The 20,902-nt window shown below is 32.3% G+C and overlaps 1 protein-coding gene across 5 annotated transcripts in view; it reads left to right on the top strand.

Annotated features, from left to right (window-relative positions):
- Nucleotides 1-408: 408 nt before the first annotated feature.
- The window catches only part of LOC126881413 (zinc finger protein 664-like), a 99,928-nt gene continuing 79,434 nt past the window's right edge, over nucleotides 409-20,902 (top strand). For 4 of the 5 annotated variants that reach the window (XM_050645682.1, XM_050645681.1, XM_050645680.1 and 1 more), the window contains exon 1: nucleotides 425-841. In XM_050645682.1, coding sequence (XP_050501639.1) covers nucleotides 574-841 — 268 coding nt within the window. In that variant the 5' untranslated portion in view covers nucleotides 425-573. Of the gene's footprint in view, nucleotides 842-20,902 lie in introns of all 5 variants that reach the window. The other variant, XM_050645678.1, reaches the window with a different exon arrangement.

Raw genomic sequence — 20,902 nt, 5'->3', positions numbered from 1 at the left:
CGCCCGAATAGTTAAAATGGTCTTCGAGGGCGCCGCGTATCTTAGATTATCTGATATCTGGTATTTTGTTGTACCCACTGGCTTTATTATTGTAGGTTTATGGTGCGTCTTCGGTGCCAAACGGCGAAATCAGAAGCAAGTTAAAACATTTTTTAGGAGAATGATAGCTGCATCATTTTTGTAAAATGTTTTTCAGCATTTAATTTTTTTAATGGACAGATACTAACCAAGGCAAAAGGCGCACCGGCCCGCGGGCCACCAGTCCTGGCCTGTATCTAACATTTGTTATAATATGTAGTATATAAATATTGTGTTCTTATCCGATGTTGAATTTTAGATGTTACAGTAAGAAATATTTTATAATATGGCAACAATGTCAATGTTTTTAGCTTTGATCAAATGTCAACTACATAACTACATTATTATTATTGGTTATGTTTGCATTTGCCATTGCCATGTTTGGTTGCCGTTGCCCTAAACACTGCCATAAACTCTAAACTGTAAGTTTTCACTTGTCCCCGTTGTCCCCCTTGTCCCTAATCTAAAATCATACTGGTTAACTGGTTCAAATAAATGGAAGTAAAACAGGGAATTTGTGATGAGTTTAAACAAATAGAAGTAAAACAAGAAGTTAGTGATGAGACCTGTCGAGCAGAAATATATGCTGTTGATGATGGTAATTTGGATATTGGTAAAATTGAAATAAAGGAGGAAGTCAAACGAGAAAGTATACATGATACATTTGATTATGTAGCCTTAGAGAAAAGTCCCATAAAGACTGAAATAGAACAAGAGGAACATAAACTTACATCCTGTAAAGAAAGACAAACAAATCTAAGAGGTAAGTAAACCACAGAATACTAATAGTATATCCATGTGTTGGAGTTCCATGAACTTAAAACATATCAATGCATTCAGCTTCAGCTAGTGATTCAACAATGCATCATATTGGGTACTCAATGTTATTTCTTATGTATTTTTTACTTAACCCTTTCAGGATGCATATTTTTCCTTGCACTGCCACACAGACTGCAGTTTAAAGCCTGCCTTTGTGGATGGACAGAACATAATATAACGGTCAGAAAAAATAATATGGACTTGTATAAGTAGATCTGTGATCTATTTGGCAGATTAGCAAGTCATCTTATATAATCTGTCAGTTTCATTATCAAACTTTGTACTTTTGCTTCTGTCAGATACATTGGTATATGAAACAGTATATATAACACCTCTTGAAAGGATTATTTCACAGATCATTTTTCACCATGAATAATAATTACACTAGTTTACAACCAATTTGTGACTGGAATGCAAAATGTCGTTTTTTGTTAATTTTTGCTCTCTGAATATGAATATTATGATGATAAAAAGTTCCTAACACCTAAGATTTTTGAGTTATGATTTTTTCAAAAAAAATGAGTTAGGATTTTTGAGTTATGAGTATTTTACTAAAATTTTTTTAAAACAGTAATTTGTAATATATTGGTGTGATGTTATCAAATTAACGTTTTTCCTAAAAATTGTGCATAATTTGACAACACTGGGATATCTAATGTCTACGAATAACATACTTACTTAGTCCTAAGCCTTTCTACCTTTAGGTGTAAGGCTGGTGGAGTTGAGTTTGGCATTGTAGTCTCCATGCTTTCCAATCTTGCATTAGGTTTCTTGCACTTTCCAATGTCAATCCCTTCTTCTCGACTTCTTTCCTGATTTCATCTACCCACATAACTTTTGGTCTTCCTCTTTTGTTTTTCCCCTGCACTCGCGTTTTGAACACTCGTTTTGTAAGCCTCTCGTTCGACATTCTACACACGTGCCCGAACCATCTAAGTTGTCCCTCCACTATTTTTTCATTGATTGGTTCTAGTTTTAGGTTTTGTCTAATTGTTTGGTTTCGTATTTTGTCTGTCCTCTTTCTGTTTGCTATTTTCCTCAGGAACCTCATTTCCATAGCATTGACTCTGGATTTTTGTCTCCCTGTCAATGTCCATGTCTCGCTACTATATATGATTGTTGGTCTAACTACTGATTTAACGACTGCCGTTTTTACTTTCTCCGGTATCTCTTTTTTCCCCAAAAATGTTGTTTTCATAGCGTTAAATAAGCTTCCTGTCCGTCCCATTCTCTCGTTTATTTCTATGTCTTGTTTACCATTTGATTCGATTATTATTCCTAGGTATTTAAAATATTCCACTTGCTTTAGCTGTTTCCCGTCTAATTCTATTGCATGTGTCTTCCTCGTATTTGAAATTATCATTGTTTTTGTTTTCTCTGTATTAATTTTCATATTTATGTTCGGTAGTTCTTCTTCTAGGATTTCAAGATTATTCTGCAAGTCTTCTCTGTTTTCTGCTATCAATACCATGTCGTCTGCAAATAGTAACTCCGATAGTTGAGTCCGTTTCATTTGCCAGTATCCTAATGTTAGTTTTCTCATTCTTCTCTTGGCTTTCTTTATCGCTTCATCCAGTACCACTGAGAATAGCAGTGGACTCAGCACGCATCCCTGTTTGATGCCCTGACCCGTAGTAAATTCTCTGGATTCCTCGTTATTGGTTCTTACTGTATTTGTATTATTTTTGTACATATCCTTTATTACTTCTATTATGTGTCTGTCGACTCCCCTTTCTTTTAGTGTCTTCCATACGTCCTTTCTTCGGATTCTATCAAACGCCTTTTCCAGGTCAATGAAGCACATATGTATCTCTCTATTCTTCTTGATTACCTTCTCATTTACTTGTATTAATGTGAATATTAGGTCTTGCGTGCTTCTGTCCTTCCTGAATCCACACTGTGTGTCTTCCATAGTTGTTTCTATTTGGCTTTTTATTTTTGTCTCTATTATTCTTGCGAATACCTTCCCAGGGATACTTGCTATGGTTATACGTCGGTAATTATTACAGTTTCTCTTGTCTCCCTTTTTGTGTATTGGTAATATAATGTCTTTCTTCCAGTCCTTTGGTAATTCTGCTCTATTTATGATATCATTCATTAGTTCTTTCATGCTATCCATTCCCTCTGTCCCCATGAATTTTATCATTTCCGGAATGATATGATCCTTGCCTGGTGCTTTGCCCAATTTTACTCTTTCTATTGCTTTCTCTAATTCCTCTCTTGTTATGGATTCCACTTGCTGTTCTTCATTCCTTTCTTGTATCTCCCCTAGATGTTGTCCGTGTCTGTGTTCTCTCCATCTTTCCATTATTTGTTTTTCTTCTGTTAGTACGTTTCCATTCTTGTCTTTTATATTCGGCATCGTGTGCTCTTTCTGAGTTGTTTTAATGCGCTGTAGAAGAGTTTTTGGTTTTCCCTATAATTTTTTGTCATTTTTATTTATTTATTATTCATTTACGGACCGAAGTCCATTAGTACATGATCCTATTAAAATGTCACACAAATTAGAAAAAATAAGATCTAGTAGGTACAAAATTGGTAAATACATAACAAACAACAATAAAAAATAAAATTACTTATAAAAATTACTTAAAAGACAATAACAGTAATTGACAAATCATTTTGAAATTAGAACATTAAGGGCCGGTTGTTCGAACGCTAATCAACATTGATCACTATCAAATATTTAATTACTGTCACAACTGTCAATGTCAACTTTGGTTGGGTTGCTGAAAACATAGTTAATTATAATTATGAGATTAGTTAGTCAATTAACATAACAATTATTAACATAATTGATTAACTAATTTCATAATTGTCATGAATAATTATGTTTTCGGCAACCCAACCAAAGTTGACATTGACAGTTGTGACAGTAATTAAGTATTTGATAGTGATCAACGTTGATTAGCGTTCGAACAACCGACCCTTAGTTAAATATAAATTTAATTGTGTGGAAAACGCAGTAAAGTTGTTCACAAAGAAATCAATATGCGGAGATAATGTGTTTGCTAATTTAATAGTTTTACAAAGATAGGAACTTGAACCATAGTTTGTGCCGTTAATGACTTCGTGGAAGGTGGTCACAGAACGGGTGGTTCTTGAAGGTACATGTAGACCAATCTTATTTAAGAGTGAGATACAGAATTTATGACCATGAATTAAGTTATATAAGAAGCAAAGATCTCTATGTTGACGACGACTCTGTAATGAGTCAAGTCGAATAATTTGCAGTAAAGACTCATAACTTTGACCAGTGAGATGCATCTTATAAGCATAATAACTTAAGAATTTACGCTGACCTTGTTCGATTTTATTAATGTGACAGTTATATTGAGGTGACCAAACACATGATGCATAATCTAAATGTGGTCTAACCAAAGAACAATAAAGAAATTTTAAAGAACGACCAGTCGTAAAGTCATAGCTGCATCTTTTAACAAAGCCAAGCATCTTTAATGACTTAGAAACCATGCTATTAATGTGTAGGTTGAAATTCAAGTTAGTGTCAAGAATAACACCCAGATCTATAACTGAGTCAACTAATTGTAACCTAGTGTCCCATATATAATAAGAATTATTCTCAAAGTGTCTTAGTCGAGTAAAAGTTATAGCATGGCATTTGTTTGCATTTAAGTCCATACCATTAAGTGAGCACCATTCCACAAGACCATTAAGATCTGATTGCAAATTGTAGTGATCCAAATCAGAGGTAATTATGTGAAATAATTTAAGGTCATCAGCAAATAGAAGAAATTGAGCAAAATTGAAGCTTTTATTTATGTCATTTATAAATAAATTAAAAAGGATAGGTCCTAAGTGGGAGCCTTGAGGTACCCCCGATTTAACTATAATTTCATTAGAGAAATAATTCTTAATACGAACTATCTGCCTTCTATCTAATAGATAATTTCGAATCCAACTAAGCAGAGGATCAGAGAAACCCACCTGTTCGATCTTATGTAACAATAACGTATGGTTGACTCTATCGAATGCCTTGGAAAAATCTGTATAAATCGCATCTACCTGTTGTTTGCTTTCCAATGCTTCATTTAAGAAGGAGGTATAATTTAACAAGTTCATTTCAGTTGATCTCCCCATAACAAAACCATACTGTTGTTCAATGATTACATTTTGTATAGTAGGCTTAATTTTGTCACATATTAAACTCTCGAATAGTTTAGGTATAGTATTAAGGATACTAATAGGTCTGTAGCTCTGAACCCTGCTTCTATCGCCATTCTTGAATATCGGTGATATAAAACTAACTTTCCAAACGGGAGGGAATTCACTCGTTTGTAATGATTTTTGAAAAATAAAGAATAAGGGACAAGCAAGATTAAAACTACAGTATTTCAGTAACTTGGGTGAGATTCAATCATGCCCTGGACCCTTATGTATGTTTAGCTGGGATAATTTGGTATATACCTCTGAAATAGATAAGTCACAACCAGTAATGTTGAAACTAGTGTTAGCCCTTGCACTATTTGGAATAGGACATTCGTCCTCACTATACACTGCAGCAAAGTACTGAGCAAACATCTTGGCTATGGTAGTGTCATGATGACATCATTTAGATGGCTGGCATTCGCTAGAAATTGCCTATTCAATAAAGTGACAAAAAAGAGAAGAGGAGGGAGCAGCCCCTCTCAGATGTCAATTTGAACCATGTGTTTTATTAATTTTATTTCATCCTATAATTATCCAATTAATCAAAACAAAAGTAAGTAAGCACACAATTATTATATGGCGCAGTCATATTTCGTTGTCTTCGCACCCTAAGGAGAATTGATAAATAATAATACTTTTTAAATTTGACTTAACCTCCAAAATGAACGACCACATTGTTCCAGTAACAGAACTGTGTTTTGATGGTAATATGGGAGATAATTGGAGTTTTTTCGAACAAAAATTTAATATATTTTTGGAAGCCAGCAAGCTTAATGAAGAGACCGACAGTTTGCAAGGCAGCGTACTGTTGAATCGAGTTGGAGATCGGGCTCTTCGTATTTATAACAATTTCGAGTGGTCTTCAGATGAAAAGAAAACGTCTTGTAAAGCTATTCTAAAAAAGTTTAAAGAGTACTTTACACCCTCAAAAAATGTCACATATGAGCGATACTTATTTTTTACTCGAGACAAGATAGGGTTAGAGACATATGACTCATATGTAACAGAACTGAGACAGCTTGCAAGTACCTGTGAATTCGACACTCTAACTGACAGTTTAATACGTGATCGGCTAATCCTTGGAATCTCGGATGTTTCGTTAAAGGATAGATTGTTACGAGAACAAGGTTTAACACTGAGCCGAGGATTAGAAATATGCAGAGCTGCTGAGGTGGCAGCAAGACAGTTGAGCGTTATTAGTGGGGCCAATAGTAGTCAATCATTAGAAGTTCTAGAAATACAAAAACAGAAAAAACATCAATCAAATAGAAACCAGCAGCCGAAATCTGCTCCTCAGTATACAGCTGATCCTGGTCAGTCTTACCGAAATCATCCCCAGACGTCAGGAAATCAAAAGATAAGTAACAATTTTATAAAAAACTGTTATAAGTGTGGTTCTAATCATAGTTTAAACAAGTGTCCGGCTTATGGATTACGGTGTAAAATTTGTAATAAGTTTAACCATTTTGCAAAAGTTTGTAATGCTAATAGTTATAGAAACAGAGTCCATAATGTAAATGTCCATCAAAGTGATACCGATTCAGATTCTGATTTTTCGCCAGATCAGTTTTTTCTAAATAATATAAATGAAAAGTCTTCAGAAAAGTGGTATGAAGACTGTTTTATAAATAATAAAATAATTGTATCTTTTAGATTAGACTCAGGAGCAGACTGTTGTGTTTTGCCATACACTTATTTTAAAAAATTAAATATTCAAACTTCTGAACTTACTAGTAGCACCAATAAAATTACTGATTATAATGGAAAAATAATAAATACAGTAGGAAGTGTATATTTAAAAGTCAGGCAATGCAAAAATAAAGAAAATATAGCTAAATTGAAATTTTATATTGTTAAAACACATAATGATGCAATACTTGGTCTTGATGCCTGTATAATGTTAAATTTAATTCAGAAAAATAATATTAATGTAATAAATGATAATTTACACAATGATATTGAGAGTATTAGTCAAATAATTCATGAATATGATGATGCTTTTAGGGGTGTAGGATGTTTGAAAGGTAAACATACCATAAAAATTGATGAGAAAGTAGCCCCCAGAGTCCATCCACCTAGAAAGGTACCATTTGCAATGCATGACAAACTGATGAAGAAACTGAAGGAGCTGGAAAGACTTGAGATAATTAGAAAAGTGACAGAACCAACGGATTGGGTAAATTCTCTTGTAATAGTTAATAAAAAAGCTAATAATGATATAAGAATTTGTATGGATCCTAAAGATCTTAACAATGTTATTAAGCGTGAGCATTTTTATATCCCTACACTTGATGATATTTCTAGTCGACTAAAAGGTTCTTGTCATTTTTCTGTCTTGGATCTTAGCAACGGATTTTGGCATATTCAGTTAGATGATAACAGCAGTAAACTATGTACATTTAATACCCCATTTGGTCGATATCGTTTTTTAAGAATGCCAAATGGCATAGCTTCAGCTCCTGAGGTTTTTCAAAAGAAAATGCAGCAATTATTTGAAAATGTAGAAATAGGGTTATATTTTGATGATTTATTAATATATTCTGATACTCTTGAGGGTCACAATAAAAAATTAAAACAGGTTTTAGATATTGCTAGAAAAAATAATATAAAATTTAATAGAGATAAATGCAAGTTCGGGTTAGCTTCTGTAAATTATATGGGATATAATATTTCTAAAAAGGGTCTGGAACCTGATGAGAAAAAAATTGAAGCTGTTACTAAGATGCAAAGACCAAGATCTGCAAAAGATGTACAACGATTCTTAGGTGTTGTAAATTATTTATGTCGTTTCATACCTAACTTTTCTGAGCTTACAGAGCCATTAAGACTTCTGACAAGAAAAAATATTTCTTTTCATTGGGAAAACCAACAGGAAACTGCTTTTCAGAAATTAAAAAAGCTGTTAGTTGAAGCACCTATCCTACAGTTTTATTCAGTAAAATGTCCTGTAGTGATTTCAACAGATGCCAGTCAGTTTGGATGTGGTTCTGTTTTACTACAAAATAATAAACCTGTGGCATATGCCTCGAAGGCTTTTACACCAACTCAGAAAAATTATGCAGTAATTGAAAAAGAGATGCTGTCTATTGTTAATGCTTGTTTGAAGTTTCACCAGTATATTTTTGGTCGTGTTGATGTGACAATCGAGACGGATCACAAGCCTCTTGTTGGAGTTTTTAACAAACCTCTAGTGGATGCTCCAGCTAGACTTCAAAGAATGCTTGTCATGTTACAACCATATAGTTTTACTATTGTTTATAAGAAAGGTAAGGATATGTTTTTTGCTGATGCTTTAAGTAGGGCTTTTCCAAAATCATATGATGAAACATTTGAAAATAAATTCAGTGAAATTGAATCACAGCTTCTAAGCATTACAGAGAGTTTCCCAATTTCAAATTGTAAAATTAGAGAGTTTCAAAAACAAACTGCAGAAGACCCTCATTTAATACAACTCATGAAATTAATTACAGAAGGATTCCCTGATAGTAAATACATAAATCAAGAATTTCAAAAATATTTGCCATTTAAAGATGAACTAAGTGTAGTTCAAGGTATAATTGTAAAAAATAATAAATTGCTTGTACCTAAACATCTAAGGGAAGAAACCCTGGATAAATTACATATGTCACACCAAGGAATACAGAAAACAAAATTATTAGCTAGGCAATATTTTTTTTGGCCAGGAATGTCAAGAGATATAGAAAATGTTGTGAAATGTTGCAATATTTGCCTATCAGAGAGAAAATGTAATCAGAGAGAACCTTTACTGCCTCACACCATTCCTGACCTCCCTTGGGATAAAGTCGGAATTGATTTATTTGTTTTTAATTCACAAAATTATATTTTAGTGGTTGACTATTATTCAAAATTCGTGGAAATGTCTGCTTTAACGTCACAAACTAGTAATAGAGTAATACAGTTCTTAAAACAAATTTTTTGCAGACATGGAATCCCTACAGTTGTGTTTTCTGATAACGGGCCTTGCTTTTCTTCTATGGAGTTCAGTCGTTTTGCTGCAGAATGGGGGTTTTCTCATAAAACATCTAGTCCCCATTTTCCTCAATCCAATGGTCAGGTAGAAAGATTTGTACAAACTGCAAAGTCAATGTTAAAAAAGGCATTCAAATCTAATAAAGATCCTTATTTGTGTATATTAGATTTAATGAATACACCAATATCAGATAAAGTTCCAAGTCCTGCTGAATTGCTATATAGTCGCAAAGTTAGAACAACTTTTCCTGTATTAAAATCAAATTTGAGACCACAAGTGGTAAAAAACAATGTACGGAAGGAATTAACACAAAGGCAAAATCAATATAAAAAGTACTATGATAAAAATACTAAAGAATTGCCTGTATTAAAAATTAATGATCAAGTTAAAGTAAAAAATTTTAATGAATCTAACAAAGAAAAATGGCTAGATGGTATAGTAGTTGAAAAACTGTCTAATCCGAGATCATATAAAATAAGATTATGTGGAACTAATAATGTTGTAGTAAGAAATAGAGCTCACCTAATAAAAGTAGAGTTGAAAAATGTAAATTCAGGTGAAGCTTCATGTAGTTACAATCAGTTTCAATATGATAATGCACCTTCTGCAAATAGCACACACATACGCGACACTGTTGAAAATTCATTAAATTCAAGTGTAAGTTCTAATCACTCTTCCAGATGTGATACAGATTTATCAGATCATGAAATAAATAATTCAACTGTAATCTCTGAGCATACATCTTTTAGAACAAGATCTGGGCGAATTGTTAGACCTCCTGTTCGACCTAATTTATAATGTGTAAGCAATGTATTTTATGATTTTATAATTTGGTAATTAACTTTCTGCTAAACTTTAATCATAGTGTATAAGCTGTTTATCTGTATATGTGTGTATATATGTGTATGGGTCTACATGTTTATTATTGTAATAGCTTCTAAGTTCTTGACATGTTCTTTTCTAGCGAATGTTGAATTATTATCTTAGGAAGGGAGATGTCATGATGACATCATTTAGATGGCTGGCATTCGCTAGAAATTGCCTATTCAATAAAGTGACAAAAAAGAGAAGAGGAGGGAGCAGCCCCTCTCAGATGTCAATTTGAACCATGTGTTTTATTAATTTTATTTCATCCTATAATTATCCAATTAATCAAAACAAAAGTAAGTAAGCACACAATTATTATAGGTAGGACCATCGGTACTGGTTTGGCCATTATGGTTTAAAGTGTTCGGAATGCTTGTTCCTTTTAGAATTTACGAACCTCCAGAAGCTTTTAATGTTACTGGGAAGTGTATGTTCAACGTTTGCTACAAACTGATTATATGCTTGACCTGATAAGGACTTGCATTTTTTGTCCAAATGTCTCCCATGACCTTTCCTTTCCTGCTTTCACCGCTATTTGAACCTCTTTCCTTTTTTCTTTATATGCCTCGTAATCTTCCGGATGTTTTGTGCTTAGGTATCTCTTCCATTTTTCTTTTTTGTTCTTTATTTTCTCTCGTATTTCTTCCGTCCACCATTCCGTTCTCCTCATGTTAGTATTTGCTATTTTTGCTTTTCCGCAAGTTTCCTCAGCTGCTTTGATTATGCTGGTTTTTAGATATTCCCATTTTTCTTCTATATTTGTGTTTTTTGCCCTACTTTTCAGAGTATTATCTAATTTTTCTTGGAATTTCTTCTTATATCTTTCCTCTTTTAATTTGTAACTTTTTATTTTTTCGTTTACTACCTTTTTTCTCTTTTCTTCTTTTTCCTCTGTTGCTGTTGTTCTCATTCTCATTATTACTAGATGGTGGTCACTGCCAATCTCTGAGCCTCTTTTCACTTTCGTATCCTGTACTCTTTTCCATTTGTTGCTGCTTACCAAAAAGTAATCTATGATTGATTTTTCGTTTCTGCTGTCTTGTACTCTCGTGTATTTGTGTACTTCTTTATGTTTAAATTTTGTATTTGTTATAACTAGTTTGTTGTCCATACATATTTCTATTATTCTTTCACCATTTCTGTTTAGTATTTCTTCTCCTTCTTTTCCCATACACTCCTCTATTCCGCTGTTGTTGTTTCCGACTCTACCGTTTAGATCTCCCATTAAAATTATGTTTTCTTCTCCATTATCAATTTGCATTTGGAACTCCTCGAAAAATTTATCTTTCTCTTCCTTTCTTGCATCTTCATTTACTCCGTAGGCTGTTATTGTCCATATTTCTTCGTCCATCAGTTTCATTTTCACCGATAATATTCTCTGGTTAACATTTATGTTTCTTCTCTAACGTGTTGTAGCCTATTCGGTGCAATTATTATCCCGACTCCTTCTTTTGCTTTCTCTTTTGTATCCGCTCCTACCCAAAGCAACCAATATCCTTTGTGTATTTTCTTAAGACCTTTTCCCTTCATCTTCGTTTCCGTTATTCCTAGTATTTCTATTTTTTGTTTTATCATTTCTTCTACCAGTTCTTCCTCTTTTCCATTGATGCTTCTCACATTCCATGTTCCCATTTTTATCTCTCCTTTTTTCTGCAATCTAGCTTTCCCCTTCTTCTTATTTTCATCCTTGTTTACCTGTGCATCATCTTTTTCCCTATCGAATAACATATTAACATTTAAATAAACAATAAACCAAAAGTAATCCTTAATCAGTAAACCTACCCATTTAAACTTATTTAGTTCTAAACGGTTTTAATGACTGTTACTTTTGCATGACAAAAGTGTCTGGGTTTCCAAGGAAAAGCAAGCATAAAATTGAATATCCAGATGTTATCTCAGCATTAAAACCGGTTTACCAGTTCCAGGACCCCCGGCAAATTGGGAAGAAGATTTGGAAATGTGTGGCGATAAAAGTAAACCCGATGATGTATCAGAAAATAATGATTCTTATTTTCCCGAAAGCGACGAAAAAGCACCTTATTGCATCCAACAAGCCGAATTACATGATTAGAGACCTTCACTTGCCCAAAGGACATGCTTAACTCTAGGTTCTACATTACAATAATGGATTTTTTTTAAATGGAATTTACTAGCCAGTAAAACTTACAATATTTAGGAACCGTAACCAGGAGCTGTCCTAGTTTTTTACTATGCGGGATAAAATGTGTGTTTGTATTAATCCACATAATGTTATCGGAAAATTGGGATAGGCAGAAAATTGTGTACAAAAGACTATCGTTTTTGTTTCTAGTTCTGAACTTATGTGTATATAGTATAAAAACATTTTTATAATAAACAGCTATATTTGATGTATTCTATAACTCAACATCTAACATTTCACCTGACAAGACAATGTATGCGTGGACCCCTACGCAGAAATGCACGGCATCTTAAGAAGATAACTCAAAATCTATACGTGGTGGAAAATTTTAGTGTTTGAATTCGCAATCAGGACGCTTTAAACTTCCCGTTACAGCCATTTTAACATCAGTCGCAATTTTTTTTGTTTTTTTGTTGACTAGTGTTATTATGTATCATGCTTTATACACCAGTCAATGGGAGCAATAATAGGATATTACCTCCGAATTCTATCCTACTGCATGGTTTGGAAAGAGTCTCTACTTATCTCCTAATTCAATAGTCTACCCTAGGCCGATGTGTGCTTTTATCTTGGGGTTGGTATTAGGGGTGCAAAATTTTTTGGTTAAAATAACCACAGAAGTGGCTAGAGAACCTAATTATAAGCAAACAGTGTTCTATAATTTTTTTTTTGAAAACTCAATACCTACTTTTTGAATTATTCGTGGTTGAAAATTGGCCATTTTCATTGAAACATTAACACCTTTTCTAAGGGTTTTTTTGGGAATACCTTAAAAACTATGCATCTAACTAAAAAACTATATAAAATATTTTTGTAGCTTATAAAAAACAAAACAGATTTGTTTCTTCATAAATCTTCTAGTTATAATACAATAAGAGATATGGTAGGTGAGGAGAGTTTGTTTTTTGGTGTATGCTCAAATCGGTGTATTCAATTTGAAATAACAGAGAAACAGTCGATTTTAGGTGTATAGTGTGACCAATGCGGCTGCCCCAAGTAAAAACACTGTATATCCATTTTTTTAAAATCACTTTTATAGCATTTTTGGATTAAGGGTGTTGTTATCTACCAATTACCAAGGAAGAAAAAAATAAAAAATTAGTAGAACCACAATTTAACATTCCATCTTCACTTCACCAATTTAAAACACATTATATCCATATCCACAAGTATAAACACTAAATACGGGATATACAGTGTTTTTATTTGGTTTGGATTTACAGTGATTTACCGTGGTAATCGCATGATTTACATTTTACATTCGCCAAGACCATTGATATTTCCAAGGCAATTTTTAGTTGTTTGTTAGTTATTGATGGTTATTGTGATAAGTGCAGTAGACATTTATCGTGTATAAAATGTTAAGTTTATAAGTCGGCTGAATTTTGAGTAAGATAACTTTATAATAGACCAAATAAATAAAAAAACTACAAGCTGTAAAACTACACCTTAATATAAATATTGTATATACAAAGTTATAACAATAAACGAAAATTTTTTATTAAAACTGCATAATATAATTTGTTTATATAGAGAATTTAATATAACATAATAGAGAAACTTATTTCTTTGATTCCTGAAAACGGATGATCGTTTTGGCGTAATTGGTCAGTCTCGGAGACACTAGTGGACAAGCTTTTCCATAACCCTGGATGACAGCAATTACATGACCCAGACACTGACCATTAAATTGTTGCAATTTGTTATATATTTGTTAAAGGAACTTGAATAAAGTATAATTTGTGGTACTTTTTAAAACGTGGGAAATTTTATACTATATTATCAGGTTTCCCAAATAAAACACTGTATGTGTTCAAAACCTAGTCAGGAAATAAAATTCAGACATAAAAATATTTACTGAAAACAGGAGTATTTTTTACTAAATTAATGTGTGTTCATTTTAATTTCAAACAAAACAGAAATTTGAAAAGTTGAGTCCTTTACGTTTTCTACTCTGGTGAATATTTTTCGAATTGGCGCTTACAGTGTTTCTACTTGGAACAGCCGAATGCCTTTTGTAGTCCTTAAAAAGACTTTTAAAATGAGCAATATCAAAGGTCGATTACATTCAAACTAAGCGAGGTATGCTGCAAAAAAAATGGATGACTAATGTATTTTAAGAAAAAATGAGAAGTATATTTAACCCCTCATCCACCAGAATTTAAATGCATCGTTTTCCTTCTACAATACTTTTTATTATAGTGTTATTTATATGTTCAAAAAGTTGGACGGGTTTATAATGAACGATTTTTGACAAAAAAGTATAATCAAATTACTTATGGAGCGCATTTTTAAATTTTCTTAAAAATCTTCCATTTTCTGCATGTAACTGAAAATAATAAGAGATATAGTAATGAAAAACAAAATTTTTATTTTAAAAAACCCTACATTTTTGTGCAGTATCTTTTTTTGTATCTCTTATCATTTCCGAGTTACATGCAGAAAAAAAGATTTGTAAGAAAATTTAAAAATACGCTCCATAATTTGATCTTATATTTTTCAAAAACCATTCATTTTAAACCCGTCCAACTTTTTTACAGAGAAATAACACTATATTAAAAAGTATTGTAGAAGGAAAACGATGCAATTAAATTCTGATGGATCAGTGGCTAATATACTTCTCATTTTTTCTTAAAATATCATCCATTTTTTTGCAGCATATCACGCTTAGTTTGAATGTAATTGACCTTTAATATTGCTTATTCTAAAGGTCTTTTTAAAGACTACAAAAGGCATTGGTCGCATTATACACCTAAAGTCGACCGTTTCTCTGTTATTTCAAGTTGAATACACTGATTTGAGCATGCACCAAAAAAACAAACTCTTCTCACCTACCATATCTCTTTTTGTATTATAACTAGAAGATTTGTGAAGGAACAAATCCCTTTGTTTATTTATAAGCTGCAAAAATATTTTATATAGTTTTTTTCGTCAGATGCATAGTTTTTAAGGTATTCGCAAAAAACTGTCTGAAAAGGTGTCATTTTTCAATGAAAATGGCCAATTTTCAACCACGAATAACTCAAAAAGTGTTTGAGTTCTCAAAAAAATTATACAACAGTTTTTGCTTAGAATTAGGTTCTCTGGCCACTTCTGTGGTTATTTTAAGGGGGGGGGTATAGTTAATTCTGCGTTTTTTTGCATAATTTTAAAACGTTTTCCCTTGAAAGTGGTGAGGTTAAATTAAATAGGTAAAAGGATATCTTAAAGAACAACACTTGAAGATGATTCAGTTAAATTTTTATTGAAAAATATTAAAAAATGAAGCAGTGGCGTCATTTTTAAGTAGACGATCCAAAAAAGAAGATGATTTGCGGTGTACACTATATATTCGGACAGAATCATTTGAAACATATAAACCAAAAAGATTATTTTAGTTTAAGCGTTTCTTGAGGTAGTGACGTCGAGTTTTTATGATTATATTGATTTTTAAGTTCATGGTATAACTTTAAAGTGAAAAAATCGAAAAAAACAAAAAAAAAAGTGTGTTTGGTAAAGAGAAAAATGGTAATATAAAACAAAAAAATTGTTAAAATAAGCAAAAACTAGACGTCACTACCTAGTAAAATATCTAAAAAAGAAGTGTGCAAAATTTCAGAAAGATCGGGCATTACTTTTTGAGTTATGATGTACACCGCCTCAAAAAAACATGTTTTTCAGAAAACGCGTTTTAAAAAAAAATGTAGTTTTGTCAATAATACTAAGAAAATTTTTGTATATATCCATATCTCCGTCAATTTTGCTCAGATTAACTTGAAATTTTAATGGTATACTCTTGAAAATATTTACAATCGAATAAGCCAATAAAAAAATCGAAAAAAATAATCAAAAATACTATACCCCCCCCTTAACTAAAAAAATTTCCACCACCAAGAAGGGGTCGGAACCACCCCCAAGATAAAAGCGCACATCGGCATAGGGTAGACTTTGTTTCGTGTTCTATTCCCTACTTACTGTGAAAATATCAAGTAAATCGATAGAGTAGGATTGAATTCGGAGCGAAATACCCTCAATAATCCTTGTCAAAGATGGAAAACATATTAAGTTGTGATATAAAAAGAAATGAAACTAATGGAGGTGGGAGATTTAGCGATAAAAGCCTATAAACTTACATTATATTTATTGTTTCCCACCTTTAGACTTATCAGAGGAGTATATCAACTAAAACTGTCACTGTCACAGTGTGCCAAACTCGTCCAATATGTCTAAAGGTGGGAAACAATAAGTAGAATGTAAAGTTATAGGTGTTTATAGCTAAATCTTCCACCTCCACTAGTTTCATTTCTTGTTATCTCACAACCTAATATGTTTTCCATCTTTTGAGCTATTTTGACGGTGGTTAGTGCGCTCATCACTGTATACAGTTTTTTTGACATTTTGTACAGTAATGCAGCGTACATAACCAATGTTGCCAGAGAAATTTTTGTAAATGTACTGGAATAGTGACAAAAAAATGTAGGTACCAAATCAACACATTTTGTACACATACTTAAAAAAAAATGTTGTTTAATGTTATTTTATAACAAAACTTTAGGTAATAATAAAACACTGAAAACGTTTGTTTTCTATACTTCCACAGAATTTATTATAACTAAGTGACTACAGCTGTTTCGGCAGAGTGCCTTTCTCAAGTGATATAGTTTACAATGTGTTTGCCTTTTTAAGTCTTCAACTGAAGAGGTTGAGGAGTGGGGAGCTGTTTGTCTCGAGTTGGTCATTCAGAATTATATCTGTATTTTTCAGTTTATTAATTTCCATAGATTCTAAAAAAGATAGCTTAAGGCCTTTATTTTGAATATGCAGAATTTGAAACTCTTCATTGAAAGAATGATTATGATCTAGAAGGTGAAGTGCGTATGTAGAAGTGTCTGTTTTTCTATTGTTGAATGCCCTTTTGTGTTCTGCTATCCGTTTGTCAAAAGTTCTGCCAATTTGACCGATGTACGTTTTCGGACAGTCACCACACGTTAGTTTGTACACACCACTCTGTAGTTGCTTTCTCTTTCGGCTTTTATTGTTCTTAATATATTTGCTTAAGTTGTTGTTAGTTTTGAAAGCTGGTGTTATTCCTTTCTTTTTTATGTATCTGGCTATTTTTGTTGTTATCTTGCCAGTATATGTGAGAGAGCAGAAGGTACTGGGTTCTTTCTGTGGTGGTGGATAGACTAATTTCAGGGCTTTCTTATGGAGTTTTTGGTTTAAAATTTTGTTAACTGTTTGTTCGTTATAGCCGTTGTTTACTGCTATTTGTTTAATGATGTTTAGGTCTATCTCGAAATTATTTTTTGTCATGGGAATTTCTGTCAGTCTATGTATCATGCTATGGTAGGCTGCTAATTTGTGTTGTGTAGGATGGGATGATGAATTGTGTATAGTTGTGTCAGTATGGGTAGGTTTATGATATACGGAGAACTCATGTTTGTTGTGTAGTCTGGAAATCGTTACATCTAGAAAGTTTATGGAGTTATTCTGTTCTGTTTCTATTGTAAACTCAATATTATTATGAAGTGAATTAATATATGATAGAAATTGGTCAAGTTGTCTGTTAGTTCCTGTAAAGCATACTAGTATATCATCCACGTATCTCCACCAATATAAGAACTGTTTAAATACGGGATGTTTAGAAATTGTTGTTTCAAGTTGGTTCATAATCTCACATATACTGGCAAGATAACAACAAAAATAGCCAGATACATAAAAAAGAAAGGAATAACACCAGCTTTCAAAACTAACAACAACTTAAGCAAATATATTAAGAACAATAAAAGCCGAAAGAGAAAGCAACTACAGAGTGGTGTGTACAAACTAACGTGTGGTGACTGTCCGAAAACGTACATCGGTCAAACTGGCAGAACTTTTGACAAACGGATAGCAGAACACAAAAGGGCATTCAACAATAGAAAAACATACACTTCTACATACGCACTTCACCTTCTAGATCATAATCATTCTTTCAATGAAGAGTTTCAAATTCTGCATATTCAAAATAAAGGCCTTAAGCTATCTTTTTTAGAATCTATGGAAATTAATAAACTGAAAAATACAGATATAATTCTGAATGACCAACTCGAGACAAACAGCTCCCCACTCCTCAACCTCTTCAGTTGAAGACTTAAAAAGGCAAACACATTGTAAACTATATCACTTGAGAAAGGCACTCTGCCGAAACAGCTGTAGTCACTTAGTTATAATAAATTCTGTGGAAGTATAGAAAACAAACGTTTTCAGTGTTTTATTATTAGATAAAATGAACTTCCATCAAGTAACGGTCGAATCCATCAAAACTTTAGGTTCTTATAGGAGCAACTAATATGATAAATAAAAACTACAGTTTATCCCGAACCCTTTATTCAGTGCGTCTTAGTTAGTTGAATTCGCTCTAACGCATTAAGCTCAAAGTGACAGAAAAAATCATACATCTGTGATTATTATACATAGAACTTCGAAAATCATGTATTTGCTGTAGGGTATTTCCATACTAAACCGACTTATACTTATAAATGTTAAATTACTTGATATCATAATTACAATACTCTAACTCTAAATAGATACTCCACGATGCGATTAATTTGAAACAAAAGTAATCTATTGTGACGGATGAAATGACAATTCTAGGTTATAAATTTGTCAATGATGTATAATGTAAATGTTTTATTTCATTGTATTTAATCACTGTATAAAACTGGCACATGAGGCAAATATCAGATATTGGGCCTGAGCTGAAAGTGTTAATAAATATTTTTTTAATGGTAAAACAAAAACGTGCATTGAATGAGAAACGAACATTCCACATAATTTTGAGTTGCGTAGATAGGTGGTCAAGGTGGTTTAGATATCAAAATTTTGAAAATGTACCAGAAATTGTTAAATTATATTTTTGCACAAGTATTGAACACAACATGCTGAACACAACATGCATTTATGTGGCATCCTGGCCCTGGCATCTGAATCTCAATATTTATATGTTTGCGAGCCACATTGTTGCCATACTTTTTGTATAATCTATAAGAGTGTTTAAAATATAAAGATAAAATTGTACCAAATTATATTTTTTGTTATAAGCTAAACTTTTTTAATTTATATAAAAAAGCAATTACCTATAAAAAATTTTTTCTTAAATTTAAATGCACCTAATATTGTATTTTCTTATGAAAAGTTGTGTGTGTGTGTGTATGTGTTTGAGCATTATTGGCTTCGGAGTCAATGTCCATTCGCCATCTTACCTTTTTGGAATTGTTTGTATTATTTATGTGGAAGATCTAAAGGAGTGCTTCCTGCTTTCTACTGGTTTGTTTAGGTAGGTATCCAATCACAATCCTGCTCCAATTTTACAAAGAACTGTTTTATATATCTATATCTAATTTTTCAACGATTTTTATTTCTATTTGGAATTATTTCCTTTCGTTGTAATTTTTTTAAGCTTTTTTTTTTCATTTTGTTTTTTTTTTAATTTTTAATTTTCCATTTTTTTCATTGTCTTTTTTCCAATATAAATTGGGATATTAGACTAGGACACAATTTGACACTCAGGGTCGATCAGAGCATTTAGACGAGACAGGTGGACCTCGGATAGACATAGGCCTTAACACGAAGGGAAAAAACATAGGTTATATACTTAATCTAATACATAAAATATTTTTGTACAAAATTTGATAAATATTGTAATCTTCTTCTCGTAATAGTTGAGTTAGGTTATACGGTCTGGTGATTTTGGGTATTTTGTCCATTTCTTCATTTAATACTTTAACCTCGTTTATTATTTTAGAACAGTCTAAGATTATGTGCTCCGCTGTACCTTCTTCTCCACTTGAACAATTAGGAGAATCACTCAATTTTATTTTAAATTTGTACTGGGGAGTTAAAACATGGTTGAACCTTAACCTGCACAAAACAGAGAAAAACCGCTTGCTTCCTGTATAATCCCTAGGGCTCAGTGGAGAACGTTGTTCAGATAGAATGGAAACACCAATAGCGATAAAAGTATTTATTTATAGAACCGACACTAGGGTATTTTACCCCGGGAGAACTTTGAATACTGACTTGTTACTGGTACGCGTTTAGTTGAAGACTGTTGAAGACTCTATTTGAAGTTACATCTTGACTGCTTGAGTTGATTCTTGAGAATGATTCTAAATGTGTATACTTTCTCAGCGGTGGCACTTAGCATTGGTGTCAAGCCACGCGCTGAGTATATTTACAAATATTGAGAACAAAGAAATATATTTGATCATCAAATTAAATAATGCAATTGCCCGAATTATTGTTTACAATTTACAATTCGTGAACTAAATTAGAAACCCGTACATGTATTATACCATAACAAATTGGTTCATGTCATATACGGGGTGATAAAAATATACTGTTCAATATCGAATATGAATAATGAATGTTTGATATTGGACATGCTGCGGGGGCGAAATTACTGCCCGACGAAATAAGTAATAACGAATGTAGTCAGTGTTCAAAGTTTACAATAATCATGATACATTAGTTTACAAAGATAGGTTAATATAATGTGTGATGTCAAGACACTAGTCTTTGAACAAATAATAATTTTCCAACTGCAACACCTTAGGTAATAAATCAAGGTTAAATCTGAATCAGAATTTAAATCATAACATTCAAATAAAAGTTTAGGTTAGGTAAGGTAAATAAAGGTATTGAGTTGGATATATTTTTCAATCTGTTAAGAATCATATTATTATTGTATATTATTATAATCGTAGTATTAGTTGTTTTATTATTAATGTTATTGAATTGTACTTCGAGCTCTCTGTCTATAATTATATATAGATATTTTTAATTGTAGTTTATTT

The sequence above is a fragment of the Diabrotica virgifera genome, chromosome 3 (assembly GCF_917563875.1).
Source record: "Diabrotica virgifera virgifera chromosome 3, PGI_DIABVI_V3a".
NCBI lineage: Eukaryota > Metazoa > Arthropoda > Insecta > Coleoptera > Chrysomelidae > Diabrotica > Diabrotica virgifera.
The sequence above is the reverse complement of the archived record's forward strand: the minus strand, read 5'-3'. Positions and strand labels throughout refer to the sequence as shown.